This window comes from Diadema antillarum, unplaced genomic scaffold (genome assembly GCF_040938485.1).
Source record: "Diadema antillarum isolate AM-2024a unplaced genomic scaffold, OU_Dant_1.0 seq00001278_RagTag, whole genome shotgun sequence".
NCBI classification, from domain to species: domain Eukaryota; kingdom Metazoa; phylum Echinodermata; class Echinoidea; order Diadematoida; family Diadematidae; genus Diadema; species Diadema antillarum.
The window spans coordinates 230,473-251,645 of record NW_027272058.1 but is presented as its reverse complement, the minus strand read 5'-3'; the positions used below and the strand labels follow the sequence as shown (position 1 = coordinate 251,645).

General features: G+C 38.2%; 1 protein-coding gene across 1 annotated transcript in view; it reads right to left on the bottom strand.

Annotated features, from left to right (window-relative positions):
- Window positions 1–1,019: 1,019 nt before the first annotated feature.
- Window positions 1,020–21,173, bottom strand: part of LOC139745575 (intraflagellar transport protein 122 homolog) — a 35,288-nt gene continuing 15,134 nt past the window's right edge. Inside the window, exons 9-25 of the mRNA XM_071655970.1 lie at window positions 20,512–20,709; window positions 19,284–19,427; window positions 17,306–17,443; window positions 16,538–16,702; window positions 15,948–16,186; window positions 13,443–13,596; window positions 12,471–12,632; window positions 12,123–12,289; window positions 10,690–10,897; window positions 9,700–9,766; window positions 8,836–8,976; window positions 6,592–6,790; window positions 5,791–5,956; window positions 4,112–4,223; window positions 3,184–3,404; window positions 1,518–1,682; window positions 1,020–1,103 (exon numbers count right to left, since the gene is read on the bottom strand). Of these exons, the coding sequence (XP_071512071.1) occupies window positions 1,020–1,103; window positions 1,518–1,682; window positions 3,184–3,404; window positions 4,112–4,223; window positions 5,791–5,956; window positions 6,592–6,790; window positions 8,836–8,976; window positions 9,700–9,766; window positions 10,690–10,897; window positions 12,123–12,289; window positions 12,471–12,632; window positions 13,443–13,596; window positions 15,948–16,186; window positions 16,538–16,702; window positions 17,306–17,443; window positions 19,284–19,427; window positions 20,512–20,709 (2,730 nt within the window). The remainder of the gene's footprint in view (window positions 1,104–1,517; window positions 1,683–3,183; window positions 3,405–4,111; window positions 4,224–5,790; window positions 5,957–6,591; window positions 6,791–8,835; window positions 8,977–9,699; window positions 9,767–10,689; window positions 10,898–12,122; window positions 12,290–12,470; window positions 12,633–13,442; window positions 13,597–15,947; window positions 16,187–16,537; window positions 16,703–17,305; window positions 17,444–19,283; window positions 19,428–20,511; window positions 20,710–21,173) is intronic.

Below are 21,173 nucleotides of genomic sequence, written 5' to 3'. Positions count from 1 at the left end.
ATACATGACATTGATTATGACCTATCAAACTCATATAGCGGGTAGCTCCAGCATCTCACCAAAATAATGTCTCGAAGTTTTAGATTCCATCCAGAACTACATAAATGATGATACATTTTTATGTCTCTGTTGAGAGTGAGTGTTAAGGCATGATACAGAGTGTAAAAACATGCACTTGTAGAACAGCCTTTTACTCATTTTATCATTAGAATTTCGTGGTATAATTTGATGTTATTACATTTGACATTCTGACAGGGTCTCACATCATTATGCATAAAAGCAACTGCAAAATTTGCTTGGATACATGAATCATGTCATACATGTAGTGTAATGATTGGACCAAGTATATTGTGATTCAATAGTCATGGGTAGCATAGATTCATTTCTTCTAACAACAAGGTGAAGTATAGCTAAAGTCACCTTTTAAGCCCAATACATATCCTTAAGATAGAATATTGCGTGGCAGTAATTGCATCTGGGATCTATCCTAAAAGTATATCAAGGAAATCTCATGCAAGCTCTGCTCTTGTCATGGGAATCCTTGGTGGTACAAACATGCTACAAACTTGAATAAGTGGTGAAAACAGTCAACATAGTCTCTGCATTCACTACCAGACTATGTGAGGTTGTAGTACCTCTTAAAATGTGCAGAAATTGAAGATATCAAAAGATTCTTCAAATTGACAAAAAGAACTGCATACATCTGGCAGAGTGAATACTACACCAATAGAAAGCTACAAAACAATAGAATATCAAAAAAAAAAAATCTGTGTACTAAGTAATTTAATTGGAGATACGTATTTTGCTTTGATGATATTCATTTCACTTAACTTCAGACTTTAAACAATCCTTAATTGATGAACACACTCTTGTACTGGCTGACGAAGGGTCTTCTACACACATACGGCAGCAGAGTACATGTTAATAACATGATTGTCTCTGTACACAAGCTTACACAAAAAGCAGGTTACACTGTGGGAGCCATGCCATCAATCTTCATATTGAATGTTGATGGATGTTCATGCTTCTGAGGATGTTTTGCGGCAGAAAGGGCAGTGATTCTTCTGAAGCACTTGAATTTCGTATTCATCAGTGTGAAACAACTGAAAACAAGAACAGACATTGAAATACACTGACAAATTTGAGTGTGATACTACAGCATCATGCATACACTGTTTCAATACTGACATCATTGCTGCATGTTCTGGGGACAATCACTGACCTGGGGGGCGTTTCATCAACGAGTTCGTCGGAGATTTCACCGACAAATTTGCTATCAACCAATCAGACCAAGGATTTCATTAGCTTTTAACAGTTGTCAGTGTAAATCCTTGCGTCTGATTGGCTGATAGCAAATTTGTCGGTGAAATCTCCGACGAACTAGTTGATGAAACGCCCCCCAGATCACCTGTGAATTTACACTCAAGTTAATCAATTTTAGACAATAAAAGGCAAACAATTGCAATAATTTTTATACATAAAAATTGCAACCATTACGAGTTTTAGTGGATTCTTACCTGGTTGCAAGAAGGACACACAGTGACTGATACATCAGGCATGATGGACTTGAAGTATTGGTAATGGAGAGGGGATGGCCATCTCTTGATCACAACATGACTCCTGTCCAGTGATTTCAAGACTGACCTGTTGACCACTACAGGGATGTACTCACTGCCTCCTTGCTGTAGTATTGACAAAGAGAGAAATATTTTATTGTCACATCCTCTACAGCAATGTCCTTTGTCATAATCTCAAAATGTGCATCTTAATCAGAAACAATTTTAAGTCATATGAATGGTTTTGAAGGAAACCCAAACCCAAAGAGCAATGTGGATTGAGTGCAAGCAGCAACATTAGTAGCCTTTTGTCAAGGCCCTCTCGCTGTATGGTGAAGAGAGCCCAGCCGAGTGTGATAGCGCAAGAGTCTTTTGAGATCTGCTTCGCATCCTTTTGTTAGCCCGACTTTTGCTCCTCAATTTCGGGAGAAAAAGTCGACCAATCACTGTGTCTGTCTGCCCGAGCCCGATTTGCATATGGTGAATTTACGCCACAGACCTCCACTGGTGGTCAGTAATGCATGTGAACAGGTCGGACAACACCAAGACGGAGAATGCGGGGAGCATGCCATCCCATTTGTTGACCGGAAACCGCTAATATGAATATTCAGTAGGGTTCATGTGACATGAATAATAATGTGTGAAGCCATCATGGCCGCGAGAGCGAGAGGGCCTTGACAAAAGGCTACAACATTAGTAGAACACATCAGTGAAAGTTTGAGGAAAATCGGACAATCGATGCAGAAGTTATGAAGTTTTGGTGTTGGAACCACTGGATCAGGAGACTACTACAGTTCATGCCGTCATGTTTGGACAGCAATACAAAGAAAATATACAGAAAATTATTTATTGCTGCTTTCACTCAATCCACATTGCTCTTTGGGTTTTGGTTTCCTTTAATTCAAGGACACAAGGACTATGCAGTAGGAATCTCAGTGATTTCACTAACATCATGATCAAAGAAAAGGAAACAAACTGCAGGCTATATAAAAAGGCTTTGTGCAGTCTACCGCTTACTTCTGTTGTAAATTTCTTGATCTGATGATAATTTCTCATACAGGGACTTCAAACCTGTAGCTCACAGCCCTTGAAGACAATGTACCCAATATCTAATAATCTACTTACTCCTCACTGAAATTCTACAAAATGCAGATATTAGAATTGGATGTCATTGATTGAGTAAATATTTTTGTATAACTCATTCATGTGACAGCTGGACTGAATGGAGTTCAATATTTCTCTCGAGATAAACTTTAAATTTCCATGGTCTTTGATCAATGCAAGGTGTAGCATAAATCAAGTCACTGAATACCATGTCATGATTTGCTCCCTCATAATGCAATTGGACCTTGATCTGCAATCTTTGCTAGATGCATCATTAAATCACTTGCTGGTTGATTCAAAATTTATTCAAAAGAGTGACATATTTGAATTCATCTTCAAATTAAGTTGAAGTTCCCACGCAATACTGTTTGACCTACATTCAGGAGAGCAGAGTGAAATGGGTAAATGAGAGATATGAATTACTAACAAACACGTGAGCAAACTCTTGTGAATAATAATTGAGCTGATTGATGTCATGACTCACTGAATGAATGACTTGACAGTGAGAAACCATTTGACTTACCTCAAAACTCAGAAGCCGAGCCATGAAAGGGTCATCCTGCACATCATTATCATCTGTGCCATAGTCATCAAGTCTCATGGATTGGATGTTGCCCGAGTTGGACTCTCGCCACTTGTCTCCCTGGTTACGTCCCTTTTTCAGGGGCTCCATCTCAATGAGCTGTACTGCCTCCTCATCACTGATGCCTTCTTCCAAGTGGAACTCTACCAATGGCAGAACCTCTGGATTGACACAGTGTAATGGTGGAGTAGGTCAAGTAGTTAAAACATAGAACAATGAAAGTTGCAGCTGTGCTAAAATTCAGATACTCTTGTTCTATAGTGCAATAATTGCAGTGTATCACTTAATCCTATTTACATAGGTTCACTATTTGGTGACATGAGAATTGAACTTCTTTGGTCATAGAGTGTTAACAGAAAATCTGAGGATCAAAGAAGTACAAATGAAATTTCTAGTCAGTTTTCATGTCTCCTTTCTAAACTGAAGAGAAGTGCACTCTGTATACCAACAACTACTGCACTGACGCCAAAGGCTATCTTTGGCAACAGTTCAAAAGAAACTGGACAGCCTTGTAAATCTGTTTAAACAATATTCTGAAAATGTGTAAATCCACAGTTCCTGTGCTACAGGTATCACAGCACTGAAGTCATGATCATTAGTACACCATTATCTCATAGCTTAAGACAACTACATGATAACGGAGCACACGTTAAAAAATAGAAGGCACAGAAACTGAAACTTCTTAAATGCTTCTTAATTACCAACTGCCAGTGATGGAATAAAGGGCTTATAGGCGTGATGCATAAGGTTAATCCAATTTGTTTGAACATCCATGTTCCATATGAGTGCATTTAATTTCATCATTATTATCAATAAAACTTACAAGGGCCATGTAATGCATGGTAAATATAAAGAGTTGAATACTCACCAAATGAGGCAAAAGAATGGACAAAAGGTTGACTGCAGTTGATACACTGATTGCCTTGGTTGTTGAGTAAGGGGTTTGTTGTGGAGCAACGGTAGCACATTGGCAGTACATCCTGAATGAGACACAAAGAAATGGTTTTTAAAAGGGGCAGTGTTATAGGAGACAGTCCATTCAAGAGATTGGTACTGTATGTGTATTGTAAGCCACCTGAAAGCACATGGAGTATACTGAGACATTCTTACCATGCTTCATGATAATGACTTCTGTTTCTGGCAAGGTCAAATTCAGTGCTACAAGTGCAATAAAATCATACTTACATCTGGTGTCATAAAGACGAAAATGCTGAGTAAGGGCTATGTCTACTAAGACATAATCTCTTCATGATCAAACCTCTTAAAGTTCTCCACTGGCAGTTGGAAGTATTATGTTTATTCTAGTTTTGAATACAAACTCATACGGAGACTCTGGGCAATACAAAATTCACACACGCAAGATGTAACCATACAAGGACTATAACTATTGCCGAAATGTTTCCATAAATGAGCATTTTTACCTGTAAATACAACTGTCATTTTTTTTTTTCAAACTGGTATTTTTATGCATACTTGTTACAATGGCTTCATTCAAGATCCTTTTCAGCAATTTATTTTGAACTGAATTAAAATGTCCACTCTTATAATACAAGGAGCACCAGTACTTGCATTTTCCATCCACCTCTTCTGAAAACAGAAATTGTTAAAGCATCAATTTTTTACCAGGGTAATGGTACAATGGAACAATTTATCATTGATTTTAAAACTGAAATCAAAGAAACAACTCAAAATTCATTTAAAGTCTCATCTTTTGTAGCAGTAAGCCTTAGTCTGAGCATTCAATTGTGTACACAATTTTTGCTTCGTTTTCTTCTTTCAATTCATCTTTCTTTCTCTCTCATCAACCATGCTTCCTCTAAATGACCATTATTACATCATACTTGCATAGTACATTTTATTATATGCTTACTCATGTGCATTTTGTAAATCAGAGCATTTTGGGGTACATTGTATAGGAGTCTTTTTAACTCTTTATGTGCCATGGTGGAAACCCCGTGTGCCACGTCATTCCGAGACACGAAGGTAGTCATGCTCAATTGACAAAGAATTCAGTTTTTCCAATTTGTATAACTTCTACAAATTTCTGTTAGCTGGACATAATAGTGAGCAAAGTTAAAGAGGAATGCCATACTTTTCTTCGATATGAATTGTATGACAAATCTATTTCCAATTTTTCTTTTGAATAACCAGTTGCTACATTACTGTAAAGGCATGACTTTTGCACATAAAACTGTAACAGAAACTTAGAATGTACACGCAAATCTAGCTGGAAACACCGCATGATAGTCAATCACCACATAGAATGCAAGCCGTGTGTGAGAGGAACAAAAGCGCGAGAAACGCTTTCATTGTACCGCGGGATTAGCAATTTATCGATCGGTTTAAGCGGCTTTGTGTGTTGAGCAGAATATGCGAAGTTGGCACGCCGTCAACTGAGTCGGACATGCGAACGTGGCACATAAAGAGTTAAACAAGCCTCCTGGCTTCTATTGGTCCCTCACTGTACTCACTGTAAATTTTACTATGTATTTGATGCAATTTTAATGTGGAAATGAAATGAAATGAAATGAAATGTGTGAGGCTGACCTCAGCATCATGGAAGGGCTTGGACCTGATGGTGATGCTGCCCAGGTCAATGGACTCCTGGAACCTGGGTGGGATGCGCAGAGACTGGAGCTTCTCAAAAGCAAAGCGAGCTAGCTTGTAAGCTCCCAGATTGCGGCTCTGTTTGGCCAGGGCATACAGGGTGTTACTGTGTGGCCAGAATTCACTCCATTAAGGAACAGAATGACAACACAGGGGAACATACATTTCATTCCTACAGACATTGTGATGAAAACTACCATGTGTATGCATGAAAGCAAATGAGTGACAACACATAATTGCTTCCTCTATAGGAAACTTACTGAACTAAATCATATTGGGTTCTTCAAAGGTAATCACTGAACCATCATAATGGCTTTTAGAATATTTGCCAGTGTTCAAGATTTAGCATGATTTATTTCACTTAAACAATAATTTCTATTCTACATAGATGTATGCTACAAGCTACACTTGTATTTCCAAGATTTTCTTGAGCTTGTAGATAGATTTGAAATAGCAACCAAGTCTCGAGTATCATTCAAGATATTAATCACATGTTGACCAGTCATGTTAGTAACCAGCATTTGCAATTTCACCTTTGCAAAGCCTAATAATCTGAAATGAATTTACAATGCTGGTCAAAAAAGTGGACTGTACTGCCAACAGAACAGGAATATCCTTTAAAGTTTCTAGCTGATACAATGTACTTGCTGCATTTTCTGTTTCATTCATGCAATTTCTTTTACTCCAAACTTTCAAAACTTGAGAATCAATAAAGAAATTCCTTTTTGTTGTAAAGGATACACTTTGCTGATACCATAAGGAATGTCATTCAGGATGGTATGCCAAAGGTACCGGGCCATGTTAAACAAGGCATCTGGAAGATGTGAGGTGAATGGCTCATCAGTGTAGCGCTGAATGGAGTGGTAGACATAGTACATTTCAGCCTTGGCTTGGAACTCCTGAAACTTGCGCAACATCTCTTCACTTTTATCACGGTCATCTTCAAGGAATGTGAGAGAAATCCATATTGAGCAGAAAAATAGAACATAGAAAAGAGACATGATAAGCAGGAATGAAAGCAGGTTAGTTAGCCTAAACACTGATTGGAAGTTTTATGTAACAGCTTCTGTACTGCTACTGACACAAGGCTGTAGACCATGTACATGATCATTCTCCTCTGTCTTTTACTCTATCCCAAACATGAACATTGATATTACATATTTAATAATGGATACCATCTGCCTTACCTCTCATAAGTTACCATGATCTGTCTTCAAACTAGAAATGTCGCTATGGCGACTGATGCCTCCGCCATAATGCATGATTCCCCCAATAGGTGTATAGTACAATGTCTTCACAATGTGTGATGACAGTTTCACATAACTGGCAAAATACCGAAATGACAGGTTTGTCCGAAATATCTTGAATGTTCACTTTCCTTGAACTAGGTTTGCTATAATTGTCTGAGAGTGCAGGTACAAGTATTAGGGGAATTGAGGATTTTTACTTGACTCCTGACCGACCCTTTTATAAGTTTATGCATTGAGCAATTTTCAAGGTATAAAGAAAAAGTGTAATTACAGTATAAAATAGATTTTTTTTTTGCATTTAAACCTGGCCTTTGACCCTTAACCTTTGACCTTCTGGCTGGAAATTTCCACGAGAATCTCCATTAGGTAACACATGTATATATTAAGTTTTAAAAATAATAATGCAAGCATTGCATCTGTATACTAGTATATGAGGGAAACAGTAAAATTTCGAGGAGCTGACCTTGACCTTTGACCCCCCTGACTATTGACCCATGACCCCTAAATTCCCTAGATAATCCCTGCCAGTCAGTATATGCGTATGTACCAAGTTCCACGAAGATACAATGAACCATTTGCGAGAAAAGGATATTGTAACATTTTCACCTAACCTTTGACCTTATGACATGAAACTCTCTCTGGAGAATCTTTACGCAGTAGTACATGTCTACACTAAGTTTCAAGAAAAAACCTTTGGGCATTGCATGGATATGGGGAAAATAGCACCATTTTTAGCATTTGACCTTGACCTTTTGACCTTTGACCTCTTGCCAATGTCACTAAACTCTACTCAACTAATTGCCCATCATACATCATCCTTGGACCAAGTTTGGTGAAAGCTGCTTCACCCAGTTTTGAGTTATCACGTAAACAGATAAATTTTAGGATTTGACCTTGATCTTTGACCTTTGACCTCCGTCCGATGTCACTCAAAAATTAATCAAGTAATCGTCCTATCATACATCATCCTCGGACAAAGTTTGGTGAAATTTGCTTGATCCAGTCTTGAGTTATAGCGTAAACGGATACAATTTCATGATTGACCTTGACCTATGACCTTTGGCCTTTGGCCGATTTCACTCAAAATCTAATCAAGTAATTGCCCTATCATACTTTATACTTGGACCAAGTTTGGTAAAATTCCAGTCAATATTACTCAAGTTATCGCGTAAACGAATGCGGACGGACATACGTACAGCCGTACGTACAGACGGACAGACAACCCGAAAACATAATGCCTCCGGCACCACCTCGTGGCGGAGGCATAAAAATATTGCCCTCCTTTGGACGAGACTGTTTTCTCTCTACCCTTGTATTCCCTTCCTTATGAAACATGGCTTTATGTTCACCTCTTGGCAAGCAAATATGATGTGAACATTGTCCTTCTGATTGTCTGTGTCTCACAAAGTTAGAATGAACTGGACTTTCTTTGAAAGATGCAAAATTATTGTATTTTTCTTGCAATAGGCATTACAACAACAGAACAGGACAAAAGGAGTTTAGAGCAGTTACATTATCCCTGACTCGTGTGTAAGTCTGTCATCAAATTCCTCTTTGTACATACATAGTACTTGATTCACAACTGCGTGAGAATGTCTCGTGTACTTTCTATATTTTCCTCTTCCATATTTGTAATACATTTATCATCTGTTATCAAGTAAATAATAAAAAAATCAAGAATGTTCAGGTTGATTGACTACACAACAGACGATTCACTCCTTCAACGATAACATACCTCCCGCTATCTCAAGACACTGCATGGACAGCATCCAGAAGTAATAGCCAGCATCGTTGAAGCGACTCTCTAGCACAGCATTGTGGGTGAGCTGCTCTAGTACCCTCACAGCTTCATCTTGCCTTCCTGCCTTGTGGAATGCTGGGTAGAGTATAATAGTTTGTGTGTTTGTGTGAGTGTGCCAGTATACAATACATGACTAAGTATAACATGGATTGTATAGTCAATGTCAAGACATTCTGACTCTTGCAGAATTATTGACTTAGGGAATCCAGTTTTTGCAAACAATTACTAATGTCTGTACAAAATTCAAACAATTGTGTCAAAATCCAAACTCCTGTGTTCAAGGGCATGCTTACCAACAATATCTGTCATACAAACACCCCTTACTTACTCTCAGTTTTTGCATCGACAGTGTTAGCTGTTGATATCAATTCATCCCTCTCAAAGGCTGTCATCATAGTACAGACAGACAATACTTGTGAGAGGTATTCAGGTGTTCTAAATAATGCCCATAGCTCAGAGAATGTAACAATTTCTAAAAGAATTATCCAAAATATCTACATCAATATAATTTTTACAAGAATTATCCAAAGTATCTACATCAATATAATTTCAACAAGAACTATCCAAAATAATACTTGTTTTAGTAGTTGTGTACCACCATACATTTCTCTGCATAAAAAAAAGAAAAAAAAAGCAAGCAAACAAGTGTGTCAATATTAGAGGGCAGGTGTCAGTGAGAATGCATGAGACATTGCAAAATAACAGATCTGTGTGCAGACATAAATTATAGGTAGTTCTAGAGGTTTTGAAATCAGCAACCACTTGCTATCATTACATTCATAGTAGCAGCATGTTTACCTCTCTGAGCTTCCTCAAATCTGTCATTCTCAGCCAACCACTGGGCATAAGGAACATAGACATCATCCTGAAGAATAAACAGTAAAATGAACAAAACAAACATTAACATATCAATTTAATTACATATTCAGTAGCATACAGTATGTAGGTGCACAATTTGAGTACAGTTGTATTACTTTCCCATCATTAGTGTGCAGCAACATGCCAAGGTAGTGGGTCTATGATGACAAACATTCTGCATGAAATATTTACAACTTAAGTCTTTGCTACTTTATATTCAATCTGAATTTAAATAGTTATCTGGTAATTTAAGACTGGAATTAGGAGTGAATATGGCTGGAGACCAAGAGGAGCAATACACAATATGATTATACAATACTTTTCTCCCTTTGAGGTATGGTAATCCAATCCATCACTGATATACTAAAGATATGACTGTGCATGTAAAACTACATACAGGAGCTACATATAGGTATTTCCCCCAGCAGGAAATGATACACTCATAAACTACCTATTTCAAAGCAAGGACATATCTCAACTCTTTTACCTTACCCAGTGTATCACCATAACAATGCTTTGGCATGAAGGGGCACAAGCATAAAGTTTCACCCAAAGTGTTATTCAGAACATCAGAATGTCTGGAGCATGATGGTGACACATTCTAAGTTTGCCTCCTTTGCATTTCTTTGCAATTACAAATTCATACATGCATTAGACCACACTAGAAAAGACCACTGTCACAACTTATCCTACAAGTCCAGTCAAACTCGTGTGCAAGCTGTGGCTCACATAGTATGCAAGGGAGAAGGCCTTATTGTCTAACAGTCACACCAATACACACACACACACAGTCAGAACAGTCTCACTTCTTGCGTATCACCTTTGCTCTTTCACCACTATGAAGACTGAGTGACGGTGCATTCATAAACATACCCAGCGATTGCATTGGGGCTTAACAAAGTGTATGTATGCTATGAAACATGATCTCACCTTGAAATCTGGATGTTTCTCCACCAGTGTGAATGCAGCATCCCAATGTCTGGATTCTACATGAAGAAGGATAAGAGCCTTGGTGTCCCCCATCTTGGTGTAGGTCTCAGCAGCATAGGCAAACTGTTCCATTTTCTTGAAGTACTGAGCACACTTTGCCAGAGGCTCCCTTTCTGCTTTGTCCAACTTTCGTGCAACATCAATCAACCTGGGAGATACCAATATGAAAAGAATTGTTAAATGTAAACACTATTCCTGACATTGAATGCCCTCTTACTAGTAGTGTGATTATCATAATCACTCAGAGAGAGGCATCTTAGAGACAATGTTTGATACCAAAGCTTTCATGATGTGTATTTGCACTTACATTTCTGCACTTGTCACAACATGAAGTATCTTTTACATTCTTGAGCTACGAGATATACCATGGTGCACTCACTAAAAGTGCATTTTTATATTCAATACTCCAATACTGATGCTCAAGTTACAGCTAACAGTAGCAACAATGTACTAATGGTGAGTTTCAATGAGTATCAATGAATGATAATCTAGTGCCATGGAGACCCACACTGTATTTGACTTTCCCCATGAATTGGTTCCAGGACGTTGACAAAGTGTTAATAAAAGAGAGTACTTTCTGCAGAGAATCTAACTCTCCTGCTTTGAGGAAATTTTCTCAACTTCTCTCGCTCTACCACTTGCCTTTACATTTCTCCTCCTCTAGCTGTGTGCCTCCTGCCTAAGATGTATTTTCTCCCACTTAAGATTTAGCTTTCTCCTGCTCGACTTGTTTTGTCATACGTGTTCAAATATAAGGCTAAGATAGAACTATCTAACGATCTCAATGGAAAAGCACTTTCAATTATCTCAATGAATTTGCAGATTAACGCTGGACATATTTTACGAAAATGTGTTGTTTGTGAACACTTTCAACAAAATTCTGTTGGTGTGTTTCTGCCCAACGGAATTCCATAACTTCTGTCAAGCATTTTTCTTTGAGAACTGTATATAACTTAATTATTGACACACATCACAGATTCCTTGTGTGTTCTAATTCTTGATCTAGGCTGCATTTCTTTGTAACTGTCTGTCTCAGCTGTGCATACTGTGTAAGTTGAATAAAACCTGACAGCTCATATCTGCATTGCCCTGTTTCTTCAATACAAGAACCTGGAAGGATGTCTCCAAAAACACAACTAAAATTCCTTACATATTTGTGATCTTTATGCATGTATATATTCATAATTTGCAGGGAATTGCCTTGTTGCTAGTTTGTTGCATGACCAACAATTGCCACTTTTGAATAACACACATATTTTTTTCTTCTTTTTAAACTTTACCTCTTGGTGATTAGTCTCATATCAAACCTGGTGTAGGAAGAATGGTAGACTGTCTAACACTCAAAGCCACATCAATCACAGTACATTACTCACATGTCTGCCCAGCCATGGTCACCAATGATCTCAATGGCCTTGAGGTGCTCACCAGCTGACAGGTACATTTCAGCTGCTGCCCTGGGCTCATTGATATTTTTGGCCCAGTCTGCCTGCTTTGTGATGAGAAGTTTCTTGTCTTGAGGATCACCTGAACCAATGAATTCCTGATGAAGGATGAAAGAAGTACGCCATGAAAGCAAACTGTTTCTATTTTACTCTTTCTACTGACACTATGCATACAAATGTTTCAGTACTGTGCCACAAATATCAAAATATCATTGAGATGAGCATCAATAGGACTACCTTAGCACTCATGAGGATACATGTGAGCTGAAAGTGTCTTACCTTAGCATGGTCAAACATTCGAAGGTCTGTATACATATTCATGGCTCTCTGCTCTTGCCCAGCCCTCTTGTACAGCTTTGCTGCCTCTCCAAATTTGCCCTGGTAAGCATAGATGTCAGCCAGGAACAGTTGGTCATCCACCTCACCTCGACGCTTCCTCTCCTGTGACAAAGACATACAAACATAGATTACTGGCAATTATAAATCATCCAAAATCCAATTCTTCTTGACCTGATATAGAAAGTGTCACTTGAATCAATAAAGAGATCCCAGGGATAATGGAGTATCACTGACAACATTTCAAAAGTCAATACTGAAAACTTATTTCTTATTTAGAATTCATAGTATATTGTCCAGTTTGGAGAATAAAACACTTTCAAATTTTGTCCCTCAAAAACAAATTCCTTCAGATTAGCATGATCTGAGCACGCAGCAAGTGCCTACAATTCAATGTACCTGCCAGACATCCTTCAGTCTACTCCAGCACGGTATTTTAGTTGTTCTTGAGTAAGCATACAAGTGTCACTTGTGATAGTATGTACCTTGTAAATGTTTCAGCATTATCAAAGCACAACATGGCACACCTCTAACATGCATGTGAACAGTGTATGGCATTCAGCCAATACGCAATGTGTGCGCAGGCATGCCCACATTACAACAAATCAATTTAGTGTGGCCTACAAGGAACCAATTTCAATGTTTGTTAAAGTCAATAGCCCATCCCTCATTTCTGATCACAGATAGCCTTCAGTCACTTCTCAAGCCACGATGTATTCACATGATGAATTTGTCAAATGACATACTATTCACTGCATGAAAAGAGTAACTTAACTTCACAAGTTCTTATGGGGGGGGGGGGGGGGACAAAACAAAACAAAACAAAACAAATTGTCACTTCAACATCAAACACTGAAGAACAATAGCATATGAGTCATGACTGTTTACAGACAAACTTATGCAAGTAAGGTTTACCTCGATACTGTGAATGAGCTCTAGATATCTGAGATCTCTGACTCTTGTGAAGGCCTTCTTGGATGTATCAAAGTCAAGACCCTGGAGTGCCTCATGAGCTAGAGCTGTCCAGTCCTTCTCCGTTACCCCAAGACATGAAACTTTGTATGCATCCCTAAAATTGCCAGTGGAAAAAAAAAATGTGGCTTAAATAACAATTACACTAACAAACTGCTACAATCAATTTTTAGGAGATGTATAGATCATGAAGTCATATAACTACACAATATAGCAAAATGTATGCATCAGTGTTACAGATATGACCTATTGGTTTACAACAGCAACTAGAAATATCACTTAAGGTGATTAATACCCCCGTCCCGTGACGACAGTCTTACCCAAGGAATGATCTTTCCTTGATCTTCTGCCATTTAAATGCCGTTACCATGGCAACGCAGCTTCCGACACGTCCGAAAAATATGTCTTGCACATCTTCCCACCAAGACTATTGTGTGTGCCACATTTCATAAGCTTTTGTCAAAAACTGAGGAAGTAGTTCAATCCACAAGATCTTTCCTTGATCTTCCACCATTAATATGCCATTACCATGGCAACGCAGCTTCTGACATGTCCAAAAAATATGTCTTGCACATCTTCCCACCAAGACCAATGTGTGTGCCACATTTCATGAGCTTCAGTCGAATACAGAGGAAGTAGTTCAATCCGCAAGATCTTTCCTTGATCTTCTGCCATTTATATGCCGTTACCATGGCAACGCAGCTTCCGACACGTCCGAAAAATATGTCTTGCACATCTTCCCACCAAGATCAAGGTGTGTGCCACATTTCATAAGCTTTGGTCAAAAAACTGAGGAAGTAGTTAAATCCGCAAGATCTTTCCTTGATCTTCTGCCATTAATATGCTGTTACCATGGCAACGTACTTTCGGGTACTGTCAAAAAATGCGTCTTGCACATCTACAACCAAAGGCACACATCTGTACCAAGTTTCATGGAAATTGGGCAAAAACTGAGGAAGTAGTTTGCAACACAAAATTTTCCATCATTTTGGCTCATAATATGTGAGCTGTTACCATGGCAACATACTTTTTGTCACTGTCAAGAAATGTGTCATGCTGACCTATATCCTAAGACAAACATTCAATATGAATTCCATGAGAATTGGAAGAACACTGATGAAGCAGTTTTGCCATGAAGCATTTTGCCCTATATTTTACCAATAACATGCCGTTACCATGGCAATGCACTTTTTGCCACTGCGGAAATATGTGTCTTGCACATTAACATATTCAGATGAACATCTGTACCTAATTTCATAAAAATTGATCAAAAACTGTGGGAGGAGTTCGCGACGCAAGATTTGTACCCATTTTTGCCCATAATATGCCGTTACCATGGCAACGCACTTTTGGGTACTGTCAAACAAGACGTCTTGCACATCTACAACCCAAGGCACACATCTGTGCCAAGTTTTATGGGAATCGGTTGAAAACTGAGGAAGTAGTTCGCGACGCAAGATTTGCAACGGACCGACCGCCCGACCGCCCGACCGTCCGACCGTCCGCTGATTCCTATATACCCCCTTCAAACTTCGTTTGGCGGGGGTATAACTAGACAAAACATGTTCTGCCATTTCTTACTGCAAATAGATGAACCTATAACAAGTTTATGTTTTGCCATTTCTTACTACAAAACAGATGAACTTGTAACAGTTTTATGTGCAAAACAGGAATACCTGTTTTTATGTTGTGCATTTCACATGCAATTACCACCACATAATTACTGTCTGGCATAACAATAGCAGAGAAACAAGAAACAGAAGAAATGAATAACTCGGCAATATGTGGCACACCATCAGAAAAAAAAAAAAATTCAATGCCAGGCCAGTAAATCTTCTCTTACATCATTCAAAATATCAGTCTCATCACCTCCGCATAATAGAGCTTCTGCATATGCTCGTAATTTGTATACAAGCTGTCATGCCAATCACAGCATATAGAATAAAGAAAATACAAGATTCATCTCAGAAAGTCTTGTCATCTTTAACAATATTTTCACTGAAATACTACAAATATCACTGGTATGAATACTGCCTTTACTCATCAACCGATAAAAAAGATGTCAATCACAGCATACAAAATAGAGAAAATACAGATTCATCTGAGTAAAAATTGTAAGCTTTCTTCTATTGAATCTTAACCCGTTGAGGACGGTTTGATTTTGCTACAACACGCATTTCCCATTGACACCTGCCCGAGTATACTCGGGACTCGTCCTCAACGGGTTAAGAGCAGCAAAATGCTACTTATCTCTACACTTGTATTACTTGATCAAGTGTATGAAAGGTAATTGAAATAAACACAAATTTCAGAGATTAACCATGGATGCATATATTGAGTCATATTATGTTCATAGTTGTAACTTTGAAAAGTAGGTGGAAATCATGTATTGTCATTTCACAATCAGGTGTTTAAACTGCATTGAATCTGATCATGCTATAAGCTCACTTAAACTGCTTTCGTTCCAGGTACTGATACATGGCTGCTGACTGGGGTACTTCAACTGTAGTCATAGCATAGATGTGGAGACAAAAGATCTTGGAGCCAGTGAATCCAACAACAAAGCCCTGCAGCTTCTGCTGCTTCACTGGAAAGTTGCTGGCCTTGATGTTCAGTGTGCCATTACCAGAGAAGCATAACATGTCCTCATACTGTGTGTTCCATGCCACGCTGTTGGCATTTGGCTCCTGTTGAGGGAGAAACATATATATTTATATATATATATATGTTTCTTGATATTCAGAGTTATCAGACACTATGGCAGTTTATCTGGTAGGCACTCTACTAATGTTTGTCAGAGACCTTCACCAAGATCATATTTGATATTTTACTCAAATGACTCAGAACACACTTTCCTAAAATTGACAGAACATCAGAATTTAGTCTTGCCTAAGTATGTATGTCATTGCTCTGTCATACTTTATGAAAACAACATATTTTATGAGATTCTGATAAACAAATCTCCAGCATTCACATAAACACTACCATTGTGATATAGTTGATAAATATAGTTGAAAATCATAAACAGCATTTGGTACCTGAAACAGAAGTTCTTTGGTGTTGATGTCATAGACAAGGCATGTGTTGTGTTCATCTACTACAGCTAGTTTCTTCCTTGAGGCACTTATATCCAGACACCTCACTGATGTTTGCTGCTTCAGGATCAGGATAGGGAATGGGTTGTCCACAAACACCTTGAAAATCTGCAGGGCCAAACAATGAAGTTTAGAAATCGTATAACATATGGATAGATCTGCAACTTTGCCCCGGTCTATCATGTAACATATCAAATGTTTCACCATACTAGCACTATCAATATTGGAAATACAAAAGAGCATTTATATCTATTTTTATAGAGTGAAAACAGAAATTTTAACAAGTGAAAATGAACAAAAAATGAATGAATAAATGAACGAACGAACGAACGAACGAACGAACGAACGAATGAATGAATAAAATAATAACATCCAGCCCCACCACAAACATCTACACACCTAAACTGCTCACAAGACAATTTAGGAATTTGCTATGCAAGTCTACATAAAATCATACACAGGTCCCTCCACATTGCACTCATTTCACCTTTACCCATTCAACCAGCTTTATGCATTGCCAAATGGTAGCAAGTGTAGTCAAATATGACATAAAAATGGAACAATGACTGCCCTCCGAAATCATTCAAGGCAATGCCATAAGTCACTGAATAAACTTGAATAGCTTTCCCACTGGTCTACAAGGAAGACATAACCCCATAAATATTGAGAATGATATAAATATGAGCTGCTGGGAATGGTATCTCTTCTCACCTGGCCATTCTTGAGACCAACAAGCAGTCCCTCCCTGCCACCAGCTCCTCCAATCACTTTGATGTATCTGATCAGAGCTTCCATCACCCACTCACGATCTTTGACTCCAGAGAAGGTCAGGCTCGTCAGACGTCGCTCCTGGTAAGCAAAGAGAGGTTAAGGCTTGATTTTATTACTCTTTAATGCTTACAAGCAGATGCACAAGGTTATCACAGCACAGCTTTAATTTGTTTGAAGTTTGTTTAAAATGTACACACCTTTTTTGCCTGTGCTTCCATTTTTTGCTCTGACAAGTAAACAATTAACAGGATAAGAAGAAATTGTTCAACTCATAATCTCATTTATGCTTTTGGTGATATCCATGACAATCATGGTAACAAAATGCATGGTAATAATCTAAGTAATATCAATGATCACAGTCAGCTTGAGTCCTGACTACTAACTATCATTAAAATCTGAGATAAGACATACGATGCATGGGTATAGATAAACTGAAAACATTTACTCCTAAACGGCAAATATTACAATATTCCTCTTTCAAACTAAAGAATCTCCTCTAGCTACCCAAGGAAACTTCAGACTAATTCATCACACCACTTTCATGCTCAAGAAATTGCTGAAACCTCACATCATGATAGCAGCAGCTGACATAATATCTCTTGTCTATAAGAATGAAGATTTTCAAGTACTGTAAAATCCAAAATGAAACTAGACATATCGCTACGGCTACTGATATGCCTCCGCCATAATGCATGGTTCTCCTAATAGGTCTATAGTACAATGTCTTGACAATGTGTGATGACAGTTTCACACAACTGGCAAAATATTAAAAGGACAGGTTTGACACAAATGTGCTGAATGTTCACTTTCCTAGAACTAGGTTCAATTGGATGAATGATTAAAATGTCAGAGTGCAGGTATTTGGGGAACTGATGATTTTTACTTGACTTTTGACCCTTTTATAAGTTTATGCATTGAGTAATTTTCAAGGTATTGAGGAAAAGTATAATTTCAGTATCAAATGGGAAAATAGCATTATCTAAACCTGGCCTTTGACCTTTGACCTCACAGTTCCAAAGAGAATCACTGTTAGGTTGAACATGCATAAATATGTCAGTTTCATGATGATACCTGGAGTTACTTTCGAGATATGGAGGAAAAAGTGCAATTTAGCACTTTCACTTGACCTTTGACCTTTGACCTTTTGGCAAGAAACTTCCCCAGAAATATATATTGGGTAATACATGCCATACATCAAGTTTAAAAAAAAAAAAACCTTCAGGCATATTGCATTCTAAGGAAAGTAGTGATATTTTGAGGAGTTGACCTTGACCTTTGACCCCCTGACCTTTGACCCACGACCCCAACTTCCCTAGATAATCACTGCCCATCAGTACAAGCATATATACTAAGTTCCATGAAGATACCTTGAACCATTTGCGAGATATGGAGAAAAACATGAAATTTCAATTTTTTTTTCACAAAATAACCTGTGACCTTTGACCTTTGACCCTGTGACCCTAAAATCCACACAAAGTATTATCCCCCAAGGATATACCCTCATACCAAGTTTGATGTAAAACCACCACACGGTTCTTGAGATATCGACAAAAACAAAACGGGACGGACGGACGTACGGACGTACGGACGGACGGACGGACGGACGGACGGACGACCCGAAAACATAATGCCTCCGGCCACTTCGTTGCGGAGGCATAAAAAAACTATAGCAGTGACATTATGAACGGTTTTGAGAGTGTTCTTGTTATGTACAGTCACTGTTCCGTGGTACTTGGATATCTAGCTTTATATGCAAATATCACATTCATTTGAGCCTGTGTTGACCAGCTACAGATGGTGAACAATAGACAGAATGATCATTGTAAAACCAGATTTGGGATGGTGCACTGTCAGCAGATCATGATGTGTCCAGTGGGGCTGATTCTAGAGCAAAGAAATGACACTAAGTCAAACCTACCTGACACAAGATGATGTGGTCTGCACAGACTACCAGCAGGTTGCAGTCAAACTTTTTGTTGATCTTCTCCTTCACCCTGTAATGCATGTCAGAGGCATCATCTGAGTACAGCTCATACACCACAATCTTGTCTGAGAGTTGAACCTGGATGTGGGAAATGACAGAAATTACTGACTTGCCATGCATGCTCCTCAGTTAGGACTGACTGTGAGATTAGTTCAGATAAATTCCTACACATAAATGGGGAAGTTAATATGCTCAGATGATTTAATATGGGAGAATTTAATGTTTGTTTGTTTTTTATTATAATTGAATAAATGATTTTCAATTTTTTTTTTCTTTCAATAAACTGACTTGTAAATATCAACATGAGTAGTACACGTTCTACATTCAAGATCGGTGGCAAAACTTCTTTGATCCATGTTTAGACCGTAGCCCATGTCCTCTGAAACAAAAGAAAGATTACACTTGGTCACAAAATACTGAAGAAGAAGCCTTTTACAAACTTCTGACAGACAACATAAGACAATGTAACATTAAAGTAGAGTAATATGTGATAGTATTTATGGTTAAACTATACTTCCTGAGGTATTATGAAAGCATGTATCAATGAAGCCCACTTATCACTTACATTTGACTTGAAGAGTAAATGTCAATGGCAGTCTCCACATATGAATATTAAGACTAAGAGAGAATGTAATCATTATCAAGCACCATGATTCAGTTACTGTCTCTGACTGCACATCTGTCACAGCAAAGAGATTCAAGAAATGCAGTAAAGACACAAAATGAGGGAAATTTTCCACATCTACATCATCATAATAGTTGCAGCATATGAATTAAAAGATAGTAACATTATTCTTAACAACTGCCTTTTAAACTTGGTAAATTTAGCATATACGTGAATGTGCACAAAATTGCAATGAAAACATGTGATATTTTTGGTGCAGTCCATGTTCAATTGACACATGTTCATCACATAACTTTGTGTGAGAAGTAACCTTGAGTTGATGCTATATTCACTGTACTAAAAGATGATAAAATCTCATATTAAACTTTTCAAAATTTGTACATGCAGAGGCTAAAACTAAAGTCCAGATATCTTTTACAGAGCATTGTACCCCATACACAATCAAGAGATGCAAAAGTACCTAATCACCAATCCAGAGAGCCAAGGCAGCATATGACATAACAATGAGAAATGGCACATCAATTCCTGTTTACTCACAGCCAAGCGATGCTTGAATATAGCAATCTTCTTGACAAGGTCCCGGCATTTGATGCGGACCTTCTGATCTGTCAGCAAGTGTTGGATAATGACGTCAGTCATATTCTCACGGAAGGCATACCGATCCCGGTAGAGGCCATGGACAGTGCTGAAGATGAGTTGATAGTGTGCAATGGTACCGTCTTGACAGCCCACAGCCTACGTGCAGAAAAAAAAAGAAGCATAACAAAACAAAACAAGGAAAAGTAGAAATTACGCGGTGCGTAATATATGTCCCCGCCGGAAGTAGCATTTTGTAACAAAATGTACAATACAGGTCAAAAAATCAAGGTCAAAGGTCAAAATTCTGTGTAGAAGTGTTGAAGCCCTCACCTAGTGCCATCACATAAAGCAAACGGAATCGAAATCGGGTTAGAAATGGCGAAGGAGTAGCATTTTGTAGCAAAATGTACAATATAGGTCAAAAAATCAAGGTCAAAGGTCAAAGAAGTCAAAGGTCAAAATTCTGTGTAGAAGTGTTGAAGCCCTCACCTAGTGCCATCACATTAAGCAAATGGAATCGAAATCGGGTTAGAAATGGCGAAGGAGTAGCATTTTGTAGCAAAATGTACAATATAGGTCAAAAAATCAAGGTCAAAGGTCAAAGAAGTCAAAGGTCAAAA